The 11,770-nt window shown below is 44.5% G+C and overlaps 1 protein-coding gene across 1 annotated transcript in view; it reads right to left on the bottom strand.

The window, feature by feature from the left end:
* Positions 1–2,035: 2,035 nt before the first annotated feature.
* The window catches only part of LOC145405310 (A disintegrin and metalloproteinase with thrombospondin motifs 6-like), a 278,205-nt gene continuing 268,470 nt past the window's right edge, over positions 2,036–11,770 (bottom strand). Inside the window, exons 18-24 of the mRNA XM_080276730.1 lie at positions 11,334–11,483; positions 10,742–10,936; positions 8,987–10,438; positions 8,104–8,232; positions 4,654–4,847; positions 2,601–2,743; positions 2,036–2,157 (exon numbers count right to left, since the gene is read on the bottom strand). Coding sequence (XP_080132856.1) covers positions 2,036–2,157; positions 2,601–2,743; positions 4,654–4,847; positions 8,104–8,232; positions 8,987–10,438; positions 10,742–10,936; positions 11,334–11,483 — 2,385 coding nt within the window. The remainder of the gene's footprint in view (positions 2,158–2,600; positions 2,744–4,653; positions 4,848–8,103; positions 8,233–8,986; positions 10,439–10,741; positions 10,937–11,333; positions 11,484–11,770) is intronic.

Raw genomic sequence — 11,770 nt, 5'->3', positions numbered from 1 at the left:
TCCCTCCAAACATACGAAACAGCCGCCTCAGACAACATGAGTTTGAAAGGGAGATATTTACTCCTTCCCCAATTCAACTGCCGTGCCCTATACTTGCAAATGTTGCGGATTTGAATGAGACAACTGTACAAAAGCAGGGCACGGATATGTAGATTTGCTTAGGGTTGTTAAGTGAGAAATGTTGGAGCTGTAAAGGAAGAGATGAATAGAAGGATGGAAAAATAACAGGATATGAATAGAGGGGTGGAAGAATAACAGGGATGTGGTATTGCACTGTGTGGATATGTGAAGGATCAAGTACACAGTGGCAATGTTTGAATCTGCAAATAATGTTTACAAATGATGTGGGATATTATGTACTGTATATGATGCGACAGGATGTATACCAAGACAAAAGCCGACAAGACAATTATGCTTACAGTATCAACAAAACAGAATAATGACGTCTTTGCATCCTTTGGTCTTAATCATGGTATCACTGGACCATAACCTCGCGATGCTTTAAGGATGTATTTGTGGGTATTACACAGACCAAAACAAACCGGAATTAATCTCACCATTAAAAAATAAAACTCCTTTGGTCCTAATCTTGGCATCCTTCTGTCCTTTGTATCCTTCTGAGGAGTATTTATGGGTATTATACGAACACACTTAACCGAATCTAACTCTGCCGAAAAAAACACACTTTCCTCCTAGCTTTAGCATCCACCGCTCCTAACTTCAACATCCTCCGTTCATGCCCTAGTCATCTTCCGGTGGACTAGTCAGAGCTTCGGTGCCTATTCGAGCAAAATGATTCTCCACCCTACCAAAAGGGGGAGAATTGTGAACATTTGTCTCATTTTATCAACTGTCGTGTGAGTATTTGTCTTGGGAGCATTTGCTGGTACATCGTAGAAGGCTGCATGGATATGGAGGTGAGGTATGGTGTTGTCAAAGTGAGGACTGTGACAAGGCACATAAGGATACAAAAGCAAAATTTGTCAAGGAAACCTGTGAGGGCAAAGGAGGGCTGCATGTGAGAATGTAAAGGTGAGGTGTTAAAGATTTACAGTATTTTAGCATTTCAAAAACACTTATGCTTCGATGAAGACGTTTTTTATGATTGTGCAACATACAGAATACTGGAACTGTGTGTGTGTGTGTGTGTGTGTGTGTGTGTGTGTGTGTGTGTGTGTGTGTGTGTGTGTGTGTGTGTGTGTGTGTGTGTGTGTGTGTGTGTGTGTGTGTGTGTGTGTGTGTGTGTGTGTGTGTGTGTGTGTGTGTGTGTGTGTGTGTGTGTGTGTGTGTGTGTGTGTGTGTGTGTGTGTGTGTGTGTGTGTGTGTGTGTGTGTGTGTGTGTGTGTGTGTGTGTGTGTGTGTGTGTGTGTGTGTGTGTGTGTGTGTGTGTGTGTGTGTGTGTGTGTGTGTGTGTGTGTGTGTGTGTGTGTGTGTGTGTGTGTGTGTGTGTGTGTGTGTGTGCGTGCGCGCGCGCGCGCGCGCCTTAAGGATGGTTGGACGGGTGTGGATGCGACTGGCGTGAGGAGTTATTATTGCAGTTTAATAGCTGTGGTTATGGTTGTAATTGGTTATGGTACTGTAGTTGTAGCATTAAGGACAATGGTAGCTGTTGTAGTGGTTACGGTAGATGTGATGGCTTTGAAGTAACAGAAACTTCATTGTAATTATAACTGTAATATGCCCACCATGGGAGGAGTGGTGGTGTGGGACTGTAAAGGTGAGGGATTGTTCTGACAGTTGTGGTTATGTCATCAGGAAAGCTGCTATTATTGTTGTAGTGAGGGGTTATGATAACTGTGATAAGCCTGTTGTCGTGGTAGTTGTGGTTATAAGACTAGCTGTTATTTTTCTGGTGGTGATAAGTTATGATATTTCCAGTAAGTCTGTAGTGATTACAGCTGTATAGATGTAAAGTGTTTTTATTATTGTCGTAGTGAGGGGATATAACTGTAACTGATGTGGTTTGCTATGACTGTGTAGGTAATTATGAGGTAGGCCAAGAAATAGGGTGATGTACACTTCCCTACCCCTCCGCTCACCCTGCCTTTCTGAGACAGGTCCTGCAGCACTTAACCCTGAAGAACTTAGTGCTACACATGTGCTTCAGGCGCCGGCACAACTTTGTATCCAGTCGGTCTCGGCACTGCTTCTGTTGCCCTGGTAGGAGAGACGGAGGACAAGGATGAAAGACTAAACTGTGCTCACAGGCAAGGGGTGGTAATGAGGAAGTGGTAATGAGGAAGACAGTAGAACGACGATGAAAGACTATATGAGACAGAAAGGGGAGCTGGTGACGGAATGGTGATGTGAATTTGACTCTGGAGGAATGATTCATGAGAGAGAGAGAGAGAGAGAGAGAGAATGTTACTGATTCTATTCTGTCTGTGGGCATTAAATTTTATTTAGGTTAGGAAAGACACCAGGTATTCCAGATGAGAAATGTAAAACAGGTACATAATATTCCAGGGATAACTAAAGTTAAGCAGGTAAGATTAAGTAACCCAAGTCCAGGTGCTGCTGCAGGGATAATTAGATGGTCACAAAAAACTAACGCGTAGCCGTGGTCCTACCTCTCCTGGTCTCCCCGCGCCTGCCCTCGCCTCTTCTGTTCTTGGGACAGTCATGGTTGTGGCAGGACATCTTGTGGCTGGGCTTGGTCTCCTTCGGGCACGTCCTAGCAGGCTCCTCGGTCCTCACATCCACACACTTCACGTGGCGGATCTGGTACCCTCCTCCACACGGCCTGACAGGGAAATGAGCGAGGGGTGGTGATGGTAGTGGTCGTGGTTGTAGTCGTGGTTGTAAAGGTGCATAGAACACTGGTCGCCATCTTAGTGGTAGCGGAATGTCATATTTAGTGGTTGTAATGTTGATGTATGTGTCTGTAACTGTAGTAGGCCGGCCCCTGCCAGTGGTAGGGGCCAGCAAAGTGTCACCATTGTCTCGGGTCACTTAAGTCACTGTATCCCAACAGAGAATAGGTCCAAACTACGAGTACATCCCCTAGAGCGGCTCCAGCAATCTTTTCTGTGTCTAACAGCATGCTAGGCGATGTTACCTGATCATACCTCTTTTAAAGTAATTTGGGAGACCTTTTTAGGCCAATTTTACGTCCTGTCTATGTATCATGCGCCAGCTAGCCCAGTTCCCCTCAGTCACAACGTGCGTATATTGTCGTACTGTAGGACTAGATCTCTTATGTGAATCGTGTTCAGAGCCTCCAGAAGTATAATATACGTATTATACAAATACTGAATACCAGTCACTAAAACATAAGAATGATCAAACAAAATCATTCCAGGGCCGAATGCTAATCGCCAGCCAAAATTTGTTGTTGGCTAAGGTACAAGCTACCTACAAACCAAATTTGGTGACAGTTCGTAAGACTCTGCGGAATTCAGTCACCGCGCTTCGCAAAAGGTATGTTAAAAAATATATGGTGACTGCCATTCGGTCGTCTTTGAATCATATCCTCACCAAATGTCATAGATTTCTGCACTTCCACATATTTGTTAGTTCCTGAAGGTTTGGTGAATATTGATCCACAACTTTTCTAGATATTTTGGCAACACACACACACACACACACACACACACACACACACACACACACACACACACACACACATTTATCGCCTCACCTTGCTAGAGGCAGTGGATAAAAATGACAGGTAACTAATGAGAAATAAATGCGCATCATTGTTCAGCTGGATATATCTGGTATCAGCAGCACGCTATCCCCAGTCGAGGCCCTAGACTTTGGGGCCTGCCGTGCCGCCGCCTAACTACTAAAGTACTAAGTAGTAGTCAGTGTCTGCATGGGGTGAGGGAGAGGTGTACGTGGTTCTTTGCCCCCTCTCTATCCATATCCTAATTGATCCTGTTATTGGTTAACATATAGGTTAGTTACTCCTTTTCGTGGGTCCGGGAAATACAGCGAACGCCGTGCTAGTCGTGATACTGGTTGTCGTGGTGAGGTATGGGTTGTAGTAACTGAGGCTGTGGCGATTGTGAAAGGTACGAATCTGTTGTAAAGAGGAGACATAAGTGGCTGAAAGAGTAATGGCGCTGGTTATGGTTGTTACTTTAGGTATGACTTGGAACTGGGTAGCTGAGTTGGTTGTAGCTGTGCCAGTAGTAGTCTTTTGTGTACTGGCAATTTGTGACTGGCAGTTGTTGTAGGTAGTGACACGACCAGATACTAAGTGGCATAAGAGGCTTCGTAGCACCTCTTCCATAGGAGTTTATTTTGCGTATCACACCCTAACATTCTGTTCTGTACCATTTCGTTCCTTTAACATTGACTTAGTTTATATTAATAACATACGAGAGGATACAGAGGACTAATGCTCAGACAAAGCCCTCATCCAGTTAATACAGAGGATAAGAATGATGCCAAAATGGGGACATGAAATAATAGTGTAAACGTAGGAAAACTAAGCTAAAGGAGAAGAACAGCGAGAAACAGAAAAATAAAAGCACATGAGCAGCAGAACTGGGTTACGGGAAAATAGCGAGAACAGAAACTAAATGGACGTTCAGAGAGAGAAAGAGAGAGAGAGAGAGAGAAACAAGTGGTACAGAGGCTCCACGACAAAACAAAAGGAAGAATAGAAACTAAAGGAAAAAACAAAGAATACAGAAAATGGCTCACTTGGTACAGAGGCTCCACGGGCCCTCTACCCACTGGACGCAGGGCTCCGTGTTGCAGGGCTCCACTTCAGGGGGGCGGGAGGCAGAGGGACACCGGAGACCACTGGGACACTCCACCACCCGCTGCCTCTCACCCACCCCACACTGTGCAGAGCATTCACCCCACTCACCAGCCTCCCACTCGCCGCACTCCTCCTGCACGAGTCGGGGAAGAAAGAGGAGCATTTAGGGAAGTGTGTTTTTCTTCAGTGTCGTGAAGCGTTCGGTTAAGAATGAAGACTGCTGACTGTGAGGATACTGTGTTTGTATGTGGGTGCAATTTGTAGATCTAGGCACGATTCAGGGACACATAAGAAATAATTAGCTGTCATACCTAAGATTTCTATATCAGTTGCAATATCAGGAAAACGCCTACTTATTTCACAAAGGAAAAAAAAAATCATTCATGCATAGCACACAAATACACAGTGCCTAGAAAAGTTTTGCGTTACCTAAATGGATATGATATATTTATCACCCAATCCTTTTTACTCCGTCAATAGCGTAGGAGCCCGGGTCTAGGCTATTTAGTCCCGACATTTAAGGCACGGATGACCAGCCTCATTTTATCGTGAGTGGCATTATGTATCGGATGTAAACCATGATGCAATCCACTAGAACGCCAGGAGTCATTTGGTTACACGGTTAACACTCAACGTAGTAAATAGTTTCTTGGGTTACAGAAAGCCATTTGACTTGCAGTTCAATGCAGAGTCATCTGGAAGCACCACCGCATCAAGTGAGTGAATGGAGGGTGACCCAGCGTACCACCAAGAAATAGCAAGGAGGAAAAAAAAATGTATAACAACATTCAAAGGGAACTAAAATAATAATAATAATAATAATAATAAGTCGTGGGGTATACAAGTACACAGGACGTACCGATAACCGGAGGCCAGTTGGCCCATGACGGGGTTATCTGTTAGAAAAAACGCTGATACTACTAACACCGAACAGTCTTACCAACGTGTAAGAGAAAAGGATAGAAATGAAGAAGACTCTCCCCATCCACCACATCATCCGGTATATCCGCCAGGAAAAAGGTAAAAAAAAATGTTTGTTAGAAAGAACAAGCATGGAAATTGTATAGGATAGGCAGAAGAGGAACAACTGTGCACTATGTAAGATCTATTCAAAAGATCTGTAAGAGAAAGAGCATACACAGTCCCTGAATGTTCTTCTATTTAAGCAAATGTCTCACAGTCGTCAGCATAGGCCACACTTCAACCTGGAAGTAAACAAAACTCAGATGTAGTCTTTAGTCTCAGAATATTTGTACACCCGTATTTTAAACCTGTCATTAGTTCTTCCACTAGCCACTGTTGCTGGTAGCCTATTCCACTGATCCACTGTGTGAATATTAAAGTATTTTTTCTCTATATTAGTGATGCATCTCTTGCTTTTGAGTTTCATTCCATTATTTCTAGTCACAATATCATGCTGCATTTCGAACAAATTATCATAGCTAACATCCCCAATTCTGTTAAGGATTTGAAATACTTGCGTTAGATTTGCCTTGAACCGTCGCTTTTTTAGAGAAAACATATTCAGTTTCTTACCATTGGGTAAATTTCGCAGAGATGGTATACTTTGGGGGGCTCTGCGTTCAGCTCTGTTGAATATTTGTCCATAATAAGATACGGGGATCACTGCTGCACAGAGTATTCTGGATGTGGTCTAACTAATGACGTATAAAGCTAAAAGATTACATCAGGCGTTTTATGATCAAAGGTCTTTGTGATGAAGCAGAGCTTTTTGTATGCCTTGGTACCTATCTGCTATAGGCTACACTGAAGTTTCTGAGGTCGATACTGATAATAACTCACAAATCCTTCTTGTCCTTCACTTTCGACAGTGGAGTATCGAACTTGCGATATTCATATTTAATGTTTTAGCCGCCGAAGTGCCTTACCTTACGTTTATCTATATTAAAGATTAATCTGCAATTTTATTAACTTATGCAGATTGTTTTGTATAGATTTAGAGTCTGTTCTCGTAATTACCTTGCCTCCAGTCTTCGTGTCATCTGCAGGTTTCGCTACAGCAGAAACGAGTCCATTTTTTTAGGTCATTGATAAAAATAGTGAAATGAACTGGTCCCAGAACTGGCCCTTGATGAATTCCATTTGTTACTTCTAGCTATTTTGTTGATTCGTCATTTATCACTACACGCTGCTTGCGATTCGTTAACCAATCACAAATCAATGAACATGATTTGTCAGAGAGGCCTTGGACTGTTAATTTTTCTAGTAGTCTGAGATGGGAAACCTTATCAAATGCTTTCTGGAAATCTAGGTAGACGACATCCGACGGGATTTTTACATCTCAGTTATCGTATATGTTGGTAAAAATTTAAGCAAACTTGTGAGTCTTGATCTGTTGTTACGAAACCCCTGTTGATTATCTGTTGTAAGATTGTGCTTATTAAGAAACAAGGTAATTTTATCTCAAACAATTTTTTCCCAAAATATTGCACAGTACTGATGCTAGGCTTACTGGGCAGTAATTTGTGGCGCGTTTTTTATAGCCCTTTTTTAGACACATGATATTTTAGCAAGCGTCCATTTATTAGGTACTGTACGTACATTCAATTAATGACTTACTGAACCTTTTTAGTTATAGGCAAGGTTAACTGTCTGTAACATTCGCGAAGTATGCGAGCCGATCACTGATCTGGGCCAGTAGATTTATTTGGTTCGATTTTCTGAAGATAATTTAACACTTCGCGTCCTGTCATTTGTTGATTGCAATTTATCATTTTCTGGTCCTTGCAAAATCGATAGTGGGATGACAATACATAGGCTATTTTCTTTGTGAAAACACTGTGAGAGAAATCGGTCAGTATTCCCCTGATGTCTAATCAACGAATCCCCGACAAGTATGAGGCTAGGGTCATCCTGTACTGGAAACCTATTCTTAATAGTGTAAAGGTACACTGTTGCTAATTTTATTTACCTTAGCCTTGCACCCTCCCTTGACTGGTTGGAAGCCATCAGTGCATCTAGCCTAGTCTCAACCTATTTTGTAACACTTCCGCTACGTCCTCTACGTACACTTCCCAAGGACTCACCATTCCAGCCTCATTCTCCCAGCCTTTCAACTTATCACTTAACGCGTCAATTGCCTCACTATTATTCCTAATTTCTAAACTAAGCCTTCTTGTTAACTCACAGACCAAAAAACTCATATTCACCATCCTCTGTCACCATGAAGTCTCTTATAAACTCCTTCGAGCACAAGCTTTTGAAGAATCGTCGGGCAGGCGTCATTTTAATGAGGGCTCGGGAGAGCTCAGAGCACGTCGCCACCTAAACAGGCCAAAGGTCAGACAAACACAAAAGCAGACTGGTTACGAAAGAGTTGGAAAACATGGTAAAGAGAAAATTGCTATGGAATAGTACTTGTTACTGACCATGTTGCATTGTTGGAGGGTGTGAGGGCGGGGTTGAGGGCAGAGGTTAGGGAGGACTGGCGCTCCGGTGATCTGCTCCACGCATTGTGCACTCCGCTCCTGCTCTCCTCCGCCACATTCAGCGCTGCACTGTCAGGGCACACCACACACATCTTACACAGCATCAAGGACACTCTTAAACCACTGACTGCTGACGATATCCTACCTAGTTTGTTCTTGCTGCTACCACACGATTTTGTTCAACTTAGGAAAGGCTTCGTGTGCTGGCGGGTTTTACTAAGTCTAAACCTAACTCCTCCTGTTCGAAACGTCTATCAAATGATGAATAAAATCGTCAGGAGACGACAAGAACAAAAGCGGAAATATACCTTCGGTCTCAAATGGTTTCTTGCTGTTATTTTACAAACAAAAATCAGTAATACTGTATCAAGCATCACTAGGTGGTTGTTGCATTAATATTCCAACTTTATTGTGTTAAGGCTTACAGAAATTACATAAATGTATAGATATAGGTAGGGTAAGTGCAAGTATCTTTTCCTGACCTGGGATCAGTGTGTGCTACTGTAATATACAAGTACTGGGTGTCTGGTAAAAATTAACAGGATAAGCATGAGATTTCCTTGAGTAAAACATATTATACTCGACTCCAGCTCCCCGCTGATACGGAGCTTTTTTTCTGACTATCTGATAGACCAATTTTTAGCAGACTGTTATCACTCCGGAACAGATGAGAAATAGACTGAAGTTGATATACCAGGCATTTTTTGTTCAAATTTAGTCTAAGATGCTTAGCACACATTTCGTGGGAGACACTCAGTAAAAGAAATTCAGTACCTGTGTGTGTGTGTGTGTGTGTGTGTGTGTGTGTGTGTGTGTTGCTAACCTGTGACCACTGAGTGACGTTCCACTGGTGGTCTAGTGTGTACTGGCTGGTGGGTGTGGGTGTGGCCAGTCTCTTCTCCTCCTGCATCTCCGCCAGCTGGCTCACCACGTCCACAGCCTCGGCCCCAGTGTGCAGCAGGACCTTCTTCCTCGGTTTCTTCTTCTTCCCCTTCGGCGGCAGCTCCACCACCTCGATCACCTGGTACCCCTCAACGTCGATTTTGTCCACCACCACTCCCTCGGGCCGTTCCTCCGTCGGGCTTTCCAGATCGGGAAGAATTTTGGTCTCAGCTGACTTTTCCTCCTTCTCTTCCTCGCTGTTTTCTCCGCCAAACAGCTTTTCAAGCCAAGTGGGCTGCTCTGATTTAGCACTGTCCTCTGTTTCACTGGTTTCTTCAGGTTCGTCAATTTCTAATTCAGTGGCTTTTGTGTCCTTACGCTTATCAGCCTTTGCACTGTTCACACTTTCTCCCATTTCAGGTGACGTCATTTTCTTCGTATTCTTTTCTTCTTCTTCAGGCATAGCAGCTGAGGAAACTTCTTGGTCATTCTCCAAGGACTTAGTGGAAACTGCCTCCTTTTTAGGTTTTCCTTTTTTGTCAGTAGGGTTGGAGATATCAACATCATTTCCGGTATCTGGAGTATGAGGAACATGCAAAGATTTCGACACAGGCGTATCTACTGTCGTCCTGTTCTTAGCTGACAGATTTTCATCAGCCTCCTCCCCGCTGCTATCTAAGATGTCAGTAACACCTTCCGTCGTCTCCTCCTTCGTGCTTTCGTCAACTCCACTCTGACCCTCTGTTCCCTGATCCTCGGCTGGAGTTTTTGTGCTGTTCAGTATTTCAGCTTCCTCATCAGCAGCCTCACTCTCCTTTGCAGCGGTGACGTCAGAGAAGTCGATGGTTAGTGGAGTCGGTGTCGGCGAGTCCAACGTCGTCTCCATCGTCGTGTCGAAAATACGCTGGTCATAGGGCTCCGTAGATGCTGGAGAGGATATTGTTGTGCTTGTTTCAGACCCGACAATTGGAAGTTCCTCTGGTATATTTGTAGGCGTTATTAACGTAGTTTCACTTGGCGTAGGCAGAGTTTTGGTATCCATGGTCTCCACTGTCGATGCTGTGGGAGAGTTAATGGTAGGAGGCGATGTGGTGGAACTGGTGGTGGTGGATGTGGAAACCTGAGTGGAGGATGAGGTGTCAAGATTCGTGGCTTGAGTACTCGTGATGATGTCAGATGGTGGTGAAGTGGTGAGTGGGGTGGTGGCAGGATCAAGCTTGGTGGTAGGAACTGAGGAGGGTGCAACAGAAGAGGAAACTTGCGCTGAGGGATTTGTAGTAGTGGTGATGGAAGGAGAGGTTCCTATGGTGGTGATGCTGTCGATGGTGGTCGGAGTTATGGGGCTGGTATATAACACGGGACTTACTTCAGTGGATGTGACTGTATCAGGAGCCTCGGTAGAAAATGACATATCAGTGGTATTAATAGTTTTATGACTAGTCTCTGTACCAGCGCTTGGAACTTCAGTATTAGTAGTAGTAACAACAGAAGCATTCGCAGTTGTGACAGTAGTAGTCGGTAAGAAAGGAGCAACAGTAGTCGCAAAAGTGGTGGTAGTGGCAGCATTAATGGTGATAGTAGTAGCAGTGGTGGTAGCAGGGGTGATAGTTGTGGAAGTGGTGGTGGTAGCAGCAGTGGTAAATGTGGGGGTGGTGGTGGTAACAGCAGTGGTAGTTGTGGAAATGGTAGTGGTAGCAGCAGTGGTAGTTGTGGAGGTGACATTAGGTTCACCCAGGAGCACGTCATCCAACTCCAAAACCGTCTCCTCTTCTTCCACACAGTCCCCGACACACTCCTGGATACTCCTGGGTTCATCCCTCTCACGGCATGCCAGGCCGCCAACACAAGACACGCGTCGGAACTGCACACCCTCACCACAGTCGGCCGAACACTGATAGGAGAGAGAGAGAAAGTGGAGGCATTTTATAGTGAAGGAGGGGAAGAGGATTTCAAGTGAAAATAAGGGTATGAACAGAGAATGAGAAGAAAGCGAGAAGGAGAGAAGGAAATTGAAGATCTATCATAATGGCGGAGGAAAAGAAGGAATGGACAGAAATGGATATAAAAAGATGGAAGGAGAAGGATCACACACACACGCACACACACACACACACACACACACACACACACACACACACACACACACACACACACACACACAGAAGACACGTAACGTTGACGGAGGGATGGAGGAAGAAAAGAAACTGAAGGACGAAGAATGATGGAGAGGGAGAGAAAAGAATATAGAAGAGGAAGAGAAGTAAGGAGACAACTGTATCTGTACTTACCTGTGACCATGTGTCAACTTCCCAGACGCCACAGGTGATGTTGCCACACTGGCGCTTGTCAGGAGGGCGGGAGAGTGGGTCACAGCCCCCGCCCGGCATCACACACAACACCTCCCGCTCCTCGTACTCGCATGGGTCCGAGTTACACGTCTGAGAAGAGACACGGGCTGGGGTGAGTGTGGGTGTGGGTGTTGGTGTAGGGTAGTCACGTCATGCCCACCTACACAGCCACTCTCACAACACGCTCCCACGGTCTGCTCACACATGTGGCCTGCACAAGTTTGCTTAGAAGCGATTTACTGGAGAGTCGCCCGTGAGTTTTGTTGTATGCAGGTAGATTTATTTTTTAACCGTTTCCCCATGAAATGAGTCCTTTATTGCCCCATTAGGAGTGCAGGGACTTGGGACTAGGCCACTAAATCCAAACATTTAAGAAA

This window comes from Coenobita brevimanus, chromosome 66, assembly GCF_032717465.1.
Source record: "Coenobita brevimanus isolate Jiangsu-jjx chromosome 66, ASM3271746v2, whole genome shotgun sequence".
Lineage (NCBI taxonomy): Eukaryota > Metazoa > Arthropoda > Malacostraca > Decapoda > Coenobitidae > Coenobita > Coenobita brevimanus.
This window is presented reverse-complemented; position numbering and strand designations above follow the sequence as displayed.